Below are 17,786 nucleotides of genomic sequence, written 5' to 3'. Positions count from 1 at the left end.
CTATGTTACAGCGATTTGGAGCGGTGAATGCGTCGGGAGTGCGGTGGCATCGTGGCTACAGCTCTCATTACAAGGAGGGCAGTAGGTTTCCCTGAATGAGTAGCGCTGCAGGGGTCCCTGCTTCTGAATGGGATTCGCACAGTGTTTATCCTATTGTGCCAGCCACCAGTCTGAAAGAGCTACACAGAGAGACAAGAGGGAAGCAGTCTCTCTCTGTCTCTCCCCGTGCAGCTCTTACAGCAACTATCGCACTTTTTATTATCATAGCTGAACTGCATTCATTTCAGGCCCGAGGACACACAGCTTCCCAAGGTTCAGCCTCATGGGGGTGTCAGTTTCTCTTGCTAGATTAAATCTTCCACGTAACGGCCCACGTGACCAGAACCTTAAAACAGTGCTGAGATTAATGTATTTTAATCATTAATTTTTGTTTTTGTAAATTATAGTTTAATATTGATTGCCAATGTCGCTATCTTCTAGATTTTTCATTGAGAGGGTCTAGTTATCCACGGTGACAGTCAATGATTTTATTTTATGTTTAAAATGTATTTTTAATGGGGGTTTTTTGTGGTAAATATTTGTTGTCACGGGAGACCATAACTAACGCAGAAGGGATCAACTCGCCAGACAGAACAAGTGTTAATTAAAGTTAATTTATTGGAAAATAATATCCACAACTGCCACATACATAAATACACACTCCCAATTGGGGTAACTGGGAAATTCCCTGCAGGTCTAGGTGCAGGGATCTCTGTGAGGAGATTTTCCCTGTTCTTCTCCCACACACTATCCAACAGGAATTAGATTGGACCTGCACCTTATGCCTGGAACCAGCACAGCAACAGCCAAAAACATAGAACTCACTAGGGGCCTCCCCATCTTTTATATTACCCAGCCCCTGATTGGTGGGTGAAAATGCAACATAACTGTAGTTACATGAAAAGAGTTACATTAAAAGTCACAGGCAACTTGCAACATTTCTCCTGAATACAATGTTAACCCCTGGTCCCTGAAGTGCTGGAACATGAATGTATTACTGACAGGTAGGGGTAATGGAGGGGCTGCTCAAAGCAGCCGAATCTACTCTAACCATCACGTGTTTATCTTATTTTGGTTAATGCCCCAAACCACTATTAGCCACATTTGGCTAATATGGATATTGGGAATTAGTCTAGAGGGGGTTATATTTATTTGTGGGTAGGATGAGTGGGTGGTAGGAGGTGTTACCCCTTTCATTAACAAAATGGATAGCCACTTCTTTACAATTATAATTAATAACATAGGTTTGAAGAAGGGGGTTTCTGCAGATGGACCCCATTCATTTCGGGTCCAGGGAACCCGCTTGCCGGGGTGCAGACCTCCATAGGAAATGCCGGTATATTAGCGCTGTTTAAATGTCCCACTCACATGTGCTGTGACATGGGAGATTTAAACTTGCAGAAGATACCGGCACCCCCAACTGAGGTCTGAACCTTGGGAAACAGGGGGTCCCTGTTCCTGAAATGAATGGGGTTTAGCTCCTAGGACCCCCTGCTTCAAACCTATCTAAAAAATAAAGTGACTGAGCGCTGCTCATCTGAAAGGTGAGTATTCTCTCCCCAGCTAATGGCCCATCAAGCAAAGGTAACGCTGCAGGATCCCATTCAAAAGCATGAATTGCCATAGCATTAACTCTTCTGGGCCACAAAACTCACTGTCGCTGTGGCCGCAGAGGTGCTGTGAGCGGGTCGTGAGAGCGTAAGTCCTGCTACATCTGTACGTCCTCTTTAAGTCCCGCAGCATCCTAAGAGACTCCATTTAAGTCTGTTCATTCAATAGAAAAAGAAAAAAAGTTGTCATTTTCCTTCATGGTGTAAATAAATAACTTTAATAGGACAAAATAACAATTTGCAGCAGACAGAAAAATACCTATTAGGGGAGAGGGTTGTAATTAATCAGTTATTTATAATTACTAACTTGTAAGCATAATTTCTATGTGCATCGATTACTATAGAGTGAATAAATACTTCGAAAATAAGATCAGTTATGAACCTTCATTTTCTCAAGATGCAGGGAAAAGTTTTTTTTTTTTACATGTGTGTTCGTCTAAATTTCATTAGCCTTAATCTCCCTAGGGGACACTAATGTTCATTTTTATGCCAGGCTTTATTAAAGAAATTATGTTGTCTGGTGTTGCTCCAGGAGGATTAGGATGTGACTTTCAAGGTCATTCTGCTTAAATCTGCACATGAAATTGAAAGCATAGAGTATGCTTTTGAAATTACTTACAATTCATTATTTGGATATTGTGTAAATGCTGCACATACTCTACTGTAGTATAACAAGTCCTACATGTTTTTGTTTTTCAGAGCCTGACTATACATTGTAAAATTCATGTCATGTAATATTTTGGTGGGCAAGAAAACACATTTTAGTTAATATCACAGATGATCTATAAATTAAAAATTAATTAAAAACATCCACATTTTTATGAGAATTAGAGGTGCACTAGGAAAACCTTGTAGCTATTCAGTATTAAGTATTTTTCAGGGACATTATTACAAGCACTATGCCCCAATAGGCCCAGCTGGAATGTCAGCTGACTGAAGTGGAGTTTCCATGCAATAATGCTCCAATCGGCATTATTGCAGCTTAATGAATAATCCCCTTAGCATCAGTGAATTAAAGCAGCAGTTTAAGCAATATCCTACATGTGTGTTTTTTTAAATAAATCAGTTCTGTACTATGAGAAAATACTTGTAGCATTAAAAAAAATTAAATAAAAAATGTTTTAAAGACATTTTTAATGTTTCTAATGTAGGAAGCATTTCCAAAGTGACCGCCCCTTCCCCCTTCTGATAGGTTCTGGCTCTTGAGCCTGCCCTCTTTCTAGCAGTGCACCAATTGTATCTAGTAACTGCCCAGTCACTCCATATTGTTGGACTACATTGCCCAAAATGCTGTGCAAGAACTGAATTAAATAACCCGGAGCAAGCAATTGATTACAGGAGAATGGATGGATCTGTAGCTTAGCTAATCACTTGTCAGTATGCAGATTGTATTGATGCACATATTGAATGGGGGGAAAATATATATATATATTTTTAAACGGCAGCTTGAACTGCAGCTTTAAGTTCCTTAGTTCAGGTTTTGTATCCATTAATGATTTGAAGAAGTAATTTTGAGCAATACTAGGCATTACTTGCAACATACTGTATATGACAATAGCTATCAGATTGACTCAGACATAAACAAAAGTGATTAAACAACTTATTTTAAATATATAAAATTATTAATCAATTTCACATGTTTAATATAGCTGCTAAAAGACTAAACAGTAAATAGCTAAGTACATTGCACTAATGAATGAAGCTGGTTACATAGTTTGATTTACCGGTATTATGTGTGTGCATTTGGTTGCTTATTGTTCTAATTCATTTTACGCCTTCATTTTATTTTTTAGCAAATTAATAATAATTTGCAGATAATTTAGTTTAAGGAGAGAATGATCAGGTTTATTGCACATACTTTTCAAATACAATTCCCAACAGGCACCTTAAAAATACAATTTACTGTAATCAGCTTAGTTTACAGCATTTCTGGGACTTCACAGGATGTCTCTTGCTATTTTTCCTCTTTCATACTGTAGGTTCCACAAGTGACCCAGAATGAGAATGCTATGATGTCAAACCATGGCTTTCTACCTCATACTAGACTCTAATGAGAAAAAAAGGGGGGGGGGAGAGGGTGCTGTTCCGCTTCTTTAGTTTACGTACTGGAGGGGTGCTATCCAGTATAAATAGCAGTGAAATAAATGGAAGAGACAGAATCCCTAGAGATGCACTCGCTTCCACTAATAATGAAAATACAATTTTATTATATTAATTCAAAGAAAACATCTACTAATGTTATAACCTCAGAAATAGTGCTTGTGTGTGCCGTAAACTTTGAATGGATCGTTTTCACCATAAGGGGTTTTACCCTGATTGATTAAACCAGAGATAGATATTGCCCCTTGGGACTCTCGTATATTGTTGGACTGAATAACACGGCATGTTAATACAGATGCAGCGGCCGTTATTCGAACACTTCACGCGTTGCATACCTCGGAATACCCATGTCATGGCGCGTGATTTCTTCCAACCGTACCTCCTCTAGACGCGAGTGTAGAAAATGGCATTTTAGTGTTCTGGTTTTTAAACACCTGAAATTGACACAGTGGCACAGTACTATACACATTACAATTCATTCATTTCATTGCATTTCATTGCACACAAAGAAACAGAATCCATGAAATTCAAACAAAGCAACCGTGATAAACACGTGTGCCTGGGGCGATTGGCCGCGTTAATGCCGTGTGGAGTACAGCAGAGCACACGAAAACAGCGCTGTTATTTGTTCGAATAACAGCCGCTGCATCTGTAGTACTGGAGATCATAAAGACAACCACTGTTATCTAAAGGTTATGGGTATAACGGTCTTCTCTTATTCACCCATAGTGAAAGTGCCTGCATCTATTAGAATTGCTGTCTTATGGCAAATCGCCAGAGCATGTATAGGCTGATATCGCTATATAGTTATGATCAAATGCACATTTAAAAGCTTTTTTTAACTTAAATTTGTAACTTACAGAGTCATGTATGGAAGCACCACATTTGTGTGTTATAGATAAATAGAGGGACTGGCAGAGTTATCTCCTAATTCCCCCTTTGGGCTATAGCATGTTGTTGATAATAATTATCTCAGTAATTACTGTACAATGATAGATGAACACTATGCATAGTCTCACTACCACTATTTAGTCTGGATAGTACCCACAGCGGTGGCTTCGATGTCTATCAGTTATGCAGGATCTATGCTATCTTTGCTATACTGGAACAACCTACCAGAGACTCTCATATCCACCACCAGCTTAAATTCTTTCAAATCTAAGGCTGTCTCACATTTTAATCTGGTCTGTAACTGTTTCATACGCTCATAATATATATTTTCTTTAACTGTGCATGCAATGTCTTGTATATAATGTATACCTTGTTCATTTATGTAACTGTATTTGTAACCATGTATTATTTTGTTTTACTCTGTGCCCAGGACATACTTGAAAACGAGAGGTAACTCTCAATGTATTACTTCCTGGTAAAATATTTTTATAAATAAATAAAAATACTGTACATCCAGATTCAGCATGCACAGCAGCCTTCTGCTGTTAATGGAGCTATTCCCTTCTAACTCATACTAGTGGGTTCCTTGATTGGCCCACATCATAATTTAGCTTACTTTAGCTTCGTTTACACGACAGTTAGCCACTGCTACACACATATGAGATACCAAATCCTATGCCTTGGTCGTGCTAATGACACGTGACTGACGTCATCAACCGTCGCGCGTTTGGTTCCGTCATGGAACTTCTTCGGGGGTGGGCGCGTCACTGCTCTCGGCAGCTATTACCATGGTAAACAGCCAAACAGGTAAGTCAGCTCGTTTAACTTGGCGCAAAGCAGCCAGCCAATGGGGAAACATGTCAGTAGAAGCATTGACAATTACCTTAGTTTTTATAGGAATACACTGCTGTATCATAGCGATCCATAGTAAGGAATTAAAAATACATATAGCCTGATGGGAACCTGCAAGGCTGGTAATATTAGGTGGAGGCTTAATCTATAAATATATTTATTCTACCGTTATTCAACAGGAAAAAAACCCCTAATTGGAGTACCAGACTTCTTCCTTGTCACATACTTAATATGATGTTTACATATGTGAATGTATCTATCCACTGTGATTGTGGCAGTTTCTTGTTGCAACCGCTACAGCCAGTTGATACAGACGGATCAAACACGTCTATACTGTTGCACATAACAAAAGAAAAATTGTTTGAATAGACGTAGCGGGCATAGTTTTGTTTTAGCCCTTATCTAGGGGGAAAGAAGCATCAGTTAGATGTGGCCCCTTGGTTGAACCATAAACTTTGCGGGAGTTGGCTATAATATTAGGCATCAAATGTTTTGCAAATATTGCAAATGTTTCAAGCACATTGGTGTCCTGATGTTAGTGTTGAAATCCTGATATTCCATAACTAATGTTTATTATATCAGGATACCATCTGCTATTGTATACTGAGTACAACATTTTTCTTCCTCATAAGTTCCCATAAACAATTTCCCCCTCTTATGCAGAAATTATGTACTGTACCCACTTATTTGATGTTTTATTCCATGTTCAGAGGAAAGCAGAGTATACGAACCCTTCATTCGGCATTCCTATCACCTCCACAATTGAACCCGTTGTATGGCGATGTCTTTTTACTTTTTGTGTCTCCAATTGCTGAACCGCAGTACATAGGATATGCTGTATCGATGCGTGTCCTTATTTCTGTGCCCAGTAAATGTAACTGGGTTCTTCCTCCTGAGCACACTTTTATTTAACAGCAGTATTGTAGTTAACACCACTGGGCGCTCTGACTATGGGCTAGCCTCTAGGGAATCCGTACAGAGGATTCTCCGCTGATATTGTTACTGCATGGTGATACAATCTGTCTCCTGTAGTGGGACAGAAGTTGTTTAAAGGTGAACTATTTGACTGCATGTGAGGAGCTGGCAGCATACTGTAGCTACTTTGCTTCTTTATACCATCTAGTTTGGCGTCACACTCTTTTGGATAGATATCCGTGACATATGTATATACATGTAGATCCTTGCTACATACAATTGTACACAGCGTGTGGACAACAAATACCATCTTATTTAATGGAATATTTGACACGTGGTTAACCCCTACTTACCTCAGAATTACATTTGGCAGTGTTACAACATACTCCTTGTTCCCACGTGTACATGTATCTAGAGTTACGCCTACTTGTATGCCAGACATGCATACACCTACGCCGATCCGATACCTCATCAGTGGGGATTTTTTACATTCACTGTACAGTATATGTATGTATGTCTTTATTTAAATAGCGCCATTAGTGTACATAGCGCTTCACCGTAGTAATATAGTAATATAGTAATATAAATAACAAATAATACAAATAACAGATCATGGAATAAGTGCTTCTGACATAAAAATAACATTTCGGAAGAGATGTCCCTGCTCTGAGGAGCTTACAATCTAATTGGTAGGTAGGAAGAACGTACAGAGACAGTAGGAGGGAATTCTGGTAAGTGCGTCTCAGGGGGCCAAGCTTTATGTATCATGTGTTCAGAATATCCACAGTGCTACTCATATGCTTCTTTAAGCAAGTGTGTCTTAAGGTGGGTCTTAAAGGTGGATAGAGAGGGTGCTAGTCGGGTATTGAGGGGAAGGGCAGTCAGTGAGAAAGGTTTAAGGCGGGAGAGGGCTTTAGATACAAATGGGGTAGAGAGAAGACATCCTTGAGCAGAACGCAAGAGTCGGGATGGAGCATAGCGAGAAATTAGGCTTGAGATGTAAGGAGGAGCCAGAAAAGAGAACCCCCGCAGCTGTCTAGATGTATATGTGACGGTGCTCCCTAGGTATATACATATAGCAACAAACCAGAGAAAAAGAACCTAGTAAGGGCAATCTAAACACGTGGTGATATGGTGAACACTTTAAAACATACACTTTATGCTAATAATTTAAAATAATGGGTGATAAAACTAGAATTAAATGCTTGGATCCTTAATATGAACACTAAATGTGGTGTTCTGGATCAATGAAGGTATGGCTGCAAAGTATCCTCTACTAATGTATGCTGCAGTTTGACTAGTCCAAACTGTAGCATACATTAGTAGAGGATACTTTGCATGTAAGGAGGAGCAGAAGAATATAAAGCTTTAAAAGTGAGGAGAATTGAGTGTGAAATGCAGGATTTGACAGGAAGCCAGGAGAGTGATTTGAGCAGGGGAGATGCTGAGACAGATTTAGGAAATAGTAGAGTGATTCTGGCAGCTGCGTTTACGATATATTTCAGGGGAGACAGGTGAGAGGCAGGAAGGCCAGACAGCAGGAGGTTGCAGTATTCTAGACGGGAGAGAATGAGGGCCTGAGTCAGAGTTTTAGCAGTCGAACAACAGAGGACAGGGCGTATCTTTGTAATATTGCAGAGGAAAAAGCGACAGCTTTTAGAAACATTTTGACTGTGAGAAGAGAATGTGAGAGAGTCAAATAGGAGCCCTAGGCAGCGTGCTTGGGCTACTGGGTGACTGATAGTACTACCAACAGTAATGTGGAAGGAGGTAGTAGGGCCAGGTTTGGGGGGAAGTATGAGGAGCTCGGTTTTTGCCATGTTAAGTTTAAGTCAGGGTACGGCCATCCAGGATGATATTGAAGAGAGACATTCAGAAACTTTGGTCTGTGCAGCAGGTGTAAGGTCAGGGGTTGAAAAGTAAATTTGAGTGTCATCAGCATAGAGGTGATATTTACACCCATGAGATATGATTAGGTCACCTAGAGAAAGTGTGTACAGAGAAAAGAGAAGAGGTCCCAAGACAGAGCCCCCACAGAGAGATCGATAGAGGAGGAGGAAGTGTTAGCAGAAGTGTATATAGCATTTCACATTGTTTATTTTATGTTAATAACATTTTATTATTTTCCTTTTTATGTTAATTATCAGTCTGAGGTTGGGCTCTTTGCTCTGTGATTACTGTATCTGTTTATATTAGGGCTTTACACCCTGAGGCTATCTCGCCCGCCTATTCCTATTGTTCCTACCTTGACTGAGTGCACATTATTAAGGACTTTTTGTGACCCCCTCAAGGATCTTTCACGTATATTTGCATCCATTTTTCCCTTTATGTACCTTCAACTCAATATTTGACACAAAGGGTACTCCTAATATTCAATTGATACTAAGGTTGAGCAGTTGGGTCTACTGTATAGTTCATGAGGGATATTTACACCCTGGATAAATTATACCCGGTACATGTTACTTCATGAGTGCATCACAATAGTGATTCTTTTCGGTTGATCCTCTCTTTGATCAGCCCTATTTGTATATATGGCTCTTATTTGTATTTGGGTAAGGCCAAGAATGTAGTTGTTCTCAGAAACAGTGCACAAAGCATGATGAATATTTGGATTTCCTAACTTGTACTGCAGTAGCTATATTGTTCCTGGAGAAAATAAAACTTGCCATACAGTAGATTGCGATACCTTTGAATGGACTAGAGTTATCTATAAATTAATGTATAGGGTATAGAGCTCTCCAAACCTCCCAGGTCTTCTTTAAATGTGAACAGAGGTAATGGGATTTTGCCTATGAACAACAGGTGTTTTAGGTCCCTCTGACAGCTGAAGTGTTAAAATATCTTCATTATTCATCCATACTGGTTGTCTGACTGTTGTAGATGCACTAAGAAAAAATGTGCATGGAGTGGGCACTGCACCTTCTTTTTCCTAAGAGAATAAATATCATACTGTATAAAACTGAAAATACTTGGAAAAAATGCAAGATAACATGTACTGTATGACTTAATAATGATTAGGTAACAAGAATGGTAGTATTTTATTGACTATTCAATTTACAATGTTCAATTTTGCAAAGAATCTGACATGATTTAAATAATCTTTAAGACTCCTAGAACTACTCATTTTTTTCCTGAATGTGGAAGCCAATGTTTGTTGATATTTGTGATTTTGTTATTGTTCTTTTGCCAGCTACAGTACTGTAACCCTTCTCTACCAGAAAGTGCAGATCATCCAAGAGGTCAACTACCCCTTGTATCATTACCCCATTAACTGCCCCATGTGGAAGTGAAGGAAAAACATATTCAGGTTTCATTGTGATTGTTCAGTCTAAATCAAATATCCTCTGATTGTATTTGCAGTCAATTGTGGTATGGTCTCTGCCGCAGTAAGACAGGCTAAATATCTGACTCTATTATAGAGTGTTAGGAGTACCTACTGTACAAGTGAATGATTACCTACAGTATTTGCTCAAATGAATTCTGCTAAAATATTGTAACATTATAATTTCTGATGCTCTCTTAACAAGTATAAAAAGTTTGGGAAGATGGTGGTCATTGATATAGTTACCCGTTTATAATGTTTTGTTATTGTTTGTGTGCTTTTAAGTTATTATAACTGCAACTTTATAGCAAGGTTGTTGTGCGTCATAATTGTAAAACCATTTTTGTTTTTCTTCTCATTCTACCTATTTGGAAACCTTAAATAATGTGTAATTCATGAATTACCTGTGCTAAGTACTATGTGCTATGCGATATATGTACTGTATCAAGGCAATTTTGAATAAAAAGAGCTTGCACCTTGGGGACTGTCAGTAGTAGGAAATGGAGAGGAGTTACATAAATTCTGCATCAGATGTAAGAAACTGAGCAATGAGTCTAAACACACTTTCCTCTATGTGGAAGAAACATTTTAATCATGTTATATTTAATTTGTTTTCTGGTTTGTCTTCTGTATTTCGTGTAGACATTTTCTATTGGCCTGAGTGATACTCAACTCTACACATGGACAGATGGACTTAGAAGAAAAGACTGGCATGATTATGAAAACATACAGAAAGATGCACTGCGCTCAGGTAAGAATCTCTATTACATCCAGTCTTCTATTTCTCTTTAACCATACATCCCTGTATGGGCCATTTTAATAAATAATGTGTGATCCACTCTTGTTGGTCTCTTGTTGCTTCAGTCTGAAGCTTACTGTAGAAAAACATACACTAAAGTTAGTTAAGTTCAGTGTCACTTACACCAATGCTCAATATTTTGTACACCATTAATGACTTTATTCTCTACATAGTGCTCAGCTTTATTCTTAAAAGAAAAGCAGTGCTTCGCTAAAAAATGAAACAGGCTCTGTTAGCTTAAATGTTTTGTGTTTGGGTTTCGATTTGGATTTGGTGGTTGGTTTTTTGATTCCAACAAAATTAAGCCAAAAAAATAACAAAATATGATATAATATAACACATTTTTAACTCCAGTAGTGCTAGTCAGTAATGAGGAGGGATTTCTCCTTTAAGTATGTATTCTATAAGTATAACTGGAGTGATGGAGCCACTGGTCCATCTTCGTCCAAAGATATCACAACTCAATGTGACTATCTCTTTAGCAACCAGGTCACAGACAGGGTGTGTAATTCTTCAAACACAAAAGACTAATGGTGTGAAACCTGAAGATTTTGTAACTGAAGACTGAAGATACATATGTAGCAGATGTTATTGCACCTGCTGACATATTAGTCCAGCCCCTTTTTCACATTAGCCCCACCCATTTATAATATGGGGTTATTGTATTTACCATTGCAGTTGCTTTCGTTGGTGCATTGTGTGTCTCTCACTGCAATAATGGCTGCTACATCTGTGTAAAACCTGAATATACTGTAAAAGATTGACAATATGAATTTAGACCGAAAATATGTTCTGGAGATTTTGCCCACATAATACATACAGTCCACCCAAATATTACCCTCTCAACCAGCAGAAACACAGCTATTATAGAAAGAGTGAGGCTCTTGAAGATCTGAAGAGTGAACAAATGAAAATCGAAAATTTGAGAAATGGATATCTACCACTCAATGTTTTGAATATTTTGATTAAGTACTCTAATATTACCCTCTCAAACATGTTCTTTCCTTACAAAAATAGCAGGTGTAACTCTGATAGACCCTGTACATAAATTTGTCCTGCAAAGCCAATTTCTCTTCCTTCACTCTGCAACTTGTAGGTGCCTAGAATATAGCTTAATCCATGGCACACCATTTCTCCCCCCATTTCTACCCCATAACGTGTAGGGGCTCAGTTTATAGCTTTGAGTCCTGAGCTCCGCTCTAGCCCCCTCATCCACTCTACAACTTAAAGAGGCCCAAGAAGACATAGAAGATATAGCTTAGTCCTTGGTGCCGCCATTCCCCATTCCTGAGCTCTAAGCGTGTAGGAGTCAAGGACATAGCTGAGTTCGGGGCCTTGCTACCCCCTTCCCTCCCCTAATAAAGTCATGTCTGAGTCCTGGACTTTAACATTTCTTTTCCAGCCCCATCAATTACCAACTATGGGGCCTATTCACTAAGCACCGATAAGCCACTTATCAAGGCCTTTTTGCCAAAAAGGTCTACTGCTATTCAGTAAGCCCTGATAAGTCACAGATAAAAGCCCTTTTTGGCAAAAAAAATTCCTGTGAAAAAAAAAACGACAAATGAGCAGCGAGAAGCCACTTATCAACAGTTTTTAAAACTTGTGCAATTTTAGTAGCCACGATTAGCTTATCGAGGCTAATCGCGGCTCTAGAATAGAGATTTCCTCTCAAAATCCTTCCACCAGAAAAAGTTGGCAGAAAGGGGGTGAGAAGCTGCCGAGAAGCGGTGAGAGGGGACTTAGAAAAAAAAAAGAATTTTTCCAGCATTGGATTGATGCCAGGTGTCTCTGGAACTGATACCCATTAATATCAGTACCGGAGGCCCCAGCAAAAGATACTGACTAATTACACAAAAAAAGCACTCTTATATACAGTAGCGACATACTTTATTGCACTAAATGCCGGCGGCATGCCGGGATCTGCCCCAGCTGCCGCCAGTAATAAACGCGCGCCGCCGCGTTTCCCCCACTCACCGCCCCTCCTCATCGCGCGCAATTTACCCCCCCTTCCGGACCCCGAACCCGGCTTCTGCTCTGCCCCTCTGCTTCCCCGCACCCCCGCTTACCTTAATTTCATCTCCAGGGGTGTCGGGGAAGCCTGGGGAAGACGGGGAAGACGGGGAAGCCGGGCGCGCATGTGACTGTGACGTCACAGTGCGCCGCCACGCGCCGCGGCTACCCGCTTCCCAGCCGCATACAGCCAGCGGCTTTTGCTCGAATAAGAGCTGCCGCTGCTGTATTTGTGGATTTATTATAGATATCTCTTTGAATCTGATATACAATGTACATATAACAATACAGATTGATTTTATTTAATCATAGACCATTCCTAAAAAAAATTAAAGGTAATGGATAGTGATATGGCCCGTATATTGCTGTTTAACAAATTAGTAAAATAAACTTTGCTTACAGTAATTTTATCTGGAAATATACTAATGCCCTAAAGCAAAACAAACTGAAAAAAGAAAGCTATTATCTTCTTAGTTTATGTTTAGACTATGTTAACTCTGGGAATGCTTCCAATGGTCAGTGGTAAATCTTGCATTGATTTGCTTCTTATGATCAAAACCAGCTCCCTGGATGTTAGTTCAATGCACAAACTGTCATTTATATGAACAGTATCCCAGGGCATATCCCATTTCCAAAGCAGGATTGTTCTAATCTGTTGCTGCCATTCCCTGAAGAGAGGCTTCTTATCTGTTTTGTTAGGATTAGAGAAGTCCTTGCTAATTACAATGGCATCACTTTAATTTTGACTTGCAGTGTTTAAATTGACCATAAATTCATCTCATACTGAATTACTCGTCTATTTTTGATTAACTCAAACAATGTAATTTCCTCTCATTTTCTTTCATGAAGTTGGAAATATCGAAGCAAGAAATGTTAGGGCAAAAAGAGGAACCTAACTATAATGTTATCAGAGGTTAACATGTGTGATATGTTTTCCATATAGTAATGCCATCGTGTAATTCTGCATGGACAGTATTTTTTTTCTTTGTTTTGTTTTCAATTGAGTTAAGATTACTCACTGGGCTGGAAAAAAACAAGGGAGGTTATACAGTACATGATGCAGATTGTATTCCATTGGGAAATGAGTTGAGACAAAATCTACACAGTATGAACACAATTCCCCATTGCTTTGCTTTTTATTGGCTTAGAGACCAATTTTTTCAACAATAACAGTGGCATAAGCAATCTTTCTTAATTCATTTTATTGGAAGTACAGTAAGACTCGGAAACATATTGCGCAGCTATTGCAAGCTAATTCTTGAATTAAACTTAATTAATTTGACCAGCAGAAATGTTTCTTTGGTAGCTAAACTTCATTTAAAAAAAATATTGTTCTGATAATCTGTGAGCATACATGTGATTCGGGTGCACATAATACTCCTCAACAGCTAAGTCTGACCTTGCCATTCACTTGACTGACTTTGTTGTTACACCATTATTGTTTTCTAAGGCCGCGCCTTAGTGCCGTCGACGGCGACACGACGGGTGACGTCACCCATTGCCGTCGCCACCGGCGAAAGTTATATTTTGTCGGGCGTCGTCGTCGCGGGTTTCCGGCCATTTGATTGGTTCAAGGGCCGTCACATGAGGTGACAGCCCTTGAAAAATCAAATTTTGCCGGCTACCAGTTTTCGCGACGGCGATGTCGCTCCGTCGCATTGACGCCGTCGCGCTTACTATAAGCGCACACGACGGCAATGCGTTTGTTTTCGGGCGACATCGCGTCGCCGTCAACAAAAGCGTGGCCTAAAGCTCCAGCAACTTATACTTTGAGTTTTGGCTTTTCTAGGACAGCAGTTTCTAAGCACTATCTGGGGTTTTCTTATCAGCTCTGCTGCTAACCATAAGACCTGATATTGCATTATTATCCTTTCTGACATAGGTAAACCTTTTGACTTACCTTATAGCTGTAGGGATGTGGTAGGAACCTCATATGTGTGTTCAGTTGCTGTTTTGACTCTGTTCAGGAGAGTCATGTGGAGGTCTGCAACAGTGTTGCAGAGGCTGATGCAATAGCTGTGAGTCTGTGCAGCTCAAGGCAGAGAGGCTCTGTTGAGGAACTACAACTCCCATGAGCTCCTGGGGCAGTCACCTGACTTGAGGAGCCAATCGGAAGGCTAGAATTACAGGAGGAGGAAAGGGAAGGGTGGGGGAGAGGCCACGCTAGTCAGAGGGGATCCGGAAGGTAAAGGAGGAGGGTGTATGCGTGCAGGGGTCCGTGACCCACCAGCATAGGCTAGCTTTACCCCGCAGGCCCTTAGGAGAAACCCCTGAGCCACAGTAGGTTGCTGTGCTGCAGGGACGCCCATAGTGGTAGCGATCAGTCACCTTACTGTGTAGACAGTTAGGGACAAGCGTGCGGACCAGGTTTGCTGGTGAGCTGCTTGGGACCAGACAGCTGCACTGCGGACATCAAAGACAAGCAAGGATTCGGCTGATCCTTTTCGAAGCATTACCGGTCACCGCCGTGACCGGAAGGTATTTACGTTAAGTGCACCAACACCGGTCAACAGGCGCTGATCCCGCCTTAGGCATAACTCTTTGAGGACACTAGTGAGTGACCAAAGACCTAATACACAGAGTTATTCTAGCTACTAGCGCAAGGACACGGTGTGTGGGGCACGCGGTGGCGGGACCCGGACATACTCATTAAGAGCGTGGCTGAGCCACTACTGTACAGGACAATACTCATTAAGCACGTGGCCGGGCCACTCACATTATAAGGACATTATCATTTAGCTGCATTAAGGTTATATTGCATTATAGGTTATGTGTTGGGTTATATGCTGCGTGTGTATTAATATGATAGAGTGCTAAGGTTATTGTGCATATAGTAAAGTTGGTTGCATCATACATGTGTGTGTATATGTTTCTTGCCCAGGGGAATCTCACATCACGGGGATCCTGTGTAAGTGGAGGCACTGCGCTATAAGTGTTACCCCAGGCTCCCAGCTAGCGGAGGCTCAGATCTCCTGGAGCCGCAGGTGCGTGCAGTTACCCGTAGTCGCTTTAGTGTGTCAGAAAAAGGGCTACATAGCCATTAACCCTGTTGGACTTTACTCAAATTAGCACTGTTGCTAGTCATTAGACTGGATATTGAATTGTTATCCTTTGGTCATATGTATACTCATTTTGCCCTCTTTGCCAGTGCATTGTGTTGGGAAACACTGTTCTTATAGGACATAAGGGAAGTACCCTTGATCACTGTGATCTTGGTGAATGGGCCAGAAGAAGGGGCATTACGCCCCAAAACATTGCCCCCCTTATCTTTGTCTTGTTCTCTCCCCCTTTTCCCTTGTCTTTTCCTCCTCCATTCCCTTCCCGTTTGTTCTCCCATTCCACTTTTTGCACATCAATTGTATGTTTGTACTATATTTGTAAACTGACTTTTTGCTATTTACACTACTCTGAGTAACAGCACAGTAGATTCTACATGCCCTGGTATTTTTGGCTATTTTCTAGTAAAATTTCTTTTGACATTTCGGCTTTCTTTCATTATTTTGTTTGAGTGCTGGGTACCCTCCCTTAGTGTTATATATTGTCTTTGAGGAGGGTATAGGGTCCCTCCAAGTTCCCGTGCACCCCAGTCATATTTTATCTTCATTACACTAGTAGAGTGCAGTTTAATCTATATACTTTCTATACACATGATTTGTCACTTTAAGTTGCCAAGTAGCCACATATTTTTGATCTGGTGAATATCTCGGAATACCTGAATATTTACAACTTAGATGGACAGCAGCAGGATTCTAAAGCAAAATGAAAAAAAAAATGTCAATTTTAGCAAGTTGCATACTATGAAACAAGTACTGATGTAGCCCAACTTATTTTCCCTGCAGCTGGGGATTGCTGGGGGAAACTGCAACAATTTCGGGCTATGGGGAAACACGCACCCTTTGCAGCTGCCCGTAGCTGTCACCTTCCGTGGAGCTGTGGGAAAATGCTAAATCTGTCATCTGCAAACTGATATTGTGTACATATGGGCATCCTGGCTATGTACAGTATGTTATTAAAAAGACCAAAGGCTTTGTGGGGGGAGAATAGAGATCATGTTTAGGGTGTTTTTCCTAGTTACACTTAACATTACAATGGTATTTTCCAACAACAAGTCAAAATGGAAATTGTTAAACAGGTTAATGATAGGTAGAAACAAGAAAAGGATACACTAGGGGAAAAATACTGGAGAGAACAGAAAAAGAGAGGACCTCTCTTTTTCTGTTCTCTCCGGTTAATGATAGGTCCCCTAAGGTTACAATTGGTGGAAGATAATAGGTTTGACTCAAAGGTGTGCTATTTTGGAAACATAACATTTTTATGTCAGATAAGTGTAATACATTTAAATAAGATTAACTAAATGCGACGGGCCATATTAACAATATGGAGGTTTTGTATGACTCATTCACTTGAAGGAGCTGGAAATTGTATTGTGGAAGAATAGCACTGCTTAGTAAATATAGCCCCATATATTTTAAAATAATATGTGTTTGTGTACAAAACAATTATTGAAAAAGTATTGTGTATGTTTTTTATATCACAATACAGTCACTTTAATGTAATAAGAGAATGCAACTTTTATAATAATTTACATATTGTGTCCTTGATACAGCCTTCCCTCTTTAAAATAAAACTTACATAAATGTTATATGTAGCACTGTCCCCCCCCCTCCCCCCCCCCAGTGAGAGATACACAGCCTCTGCTACCTGTGTGTGGTCCTATTAGGACCAGGAGAGCTGAGTTTGATCTGCGATGGTATGGAGGGCAGGCTTAGGTTCTTCCTGTAATTCGTCTCACTGGTGTTAGCGCCTCAAGCCATAGTGGGTTCCAGGGTGTACAGAAGTCAGCCCCCACTATTGCATACTTCTCCCTCCTGCCCAAGGACTGATACTTAGACAGGAGTTATAGCAAGGGTCTTTTTTTTGTATGGCAGGCATCCACTGCAGATTTCCAAACAGTGATGCAGAGTCTCAGAGGTCCCATACCTCTGGATGGTAATGGCTCCTGGTCTTACAGGGCCTCTGTGGCTGAATCTGATGTTCCCTCAGCCAGAGGCTGAGGGCAAGCCTGCTCATCCCACCATGGGAGAGACTCACAGCTCTCTGCTTCCTCTCTCTTCCAGAGCAGGAACTGGACCCATAATAAATGTGGCATTCCCCTAGTTAGGACAGAATGGGCGGGCTCATGGTCTATACCTATCCCTGATAGGCTTACACAGGCCATGAGTCACCACCTTACTCCTGTCCATCA

At 40.4% G+C, this 17,786-nt stretch overlaps 1 protein-coding gene across 2 annotated transcripts in view; it reads left to right on the top strand.

The window, feature by feature from the left end:
- The window catches only part of GALNTL6 (polypeptide N-acetylgalactosaminyltransferase like 6), a 1,501,141-nt gene that overhangs the window by 470,604 nt on the left and 1,012,751 nt on the right, over nt 1-17,786 (top strand). For both annotated transcript variants that reach the window (XM_075611422.1, XM_075611431.1), the window contains exon 3: nt 10,372-10,480. In XM_075611422.1, the coding sequence (XP_075467537.1) occupies nt 10,372-10,480 (109 nt within the window). The remainder of the gene's footprint in view (nt 1-10,371; nt 10,481-17,786) is intronic.

Source organism: Ascaphus truei, chromosome 1 (assembly GCF_040206685.1).
Source record: "Ascaphus truei isolate aAscTru1 chromosome 1, aAscTru1.hap1, whole genome shotgun sequence".
NCBI lineage: Eukaryota > Metazoa > Chordata > Amphibia > Anura > Ascaphidae > Ascaphus > Ascaphus truei.
Note: the sequence above shows the minus strand (reverse complement) of the source record. Positions and strands in the feature narration are given on the sequence as shown.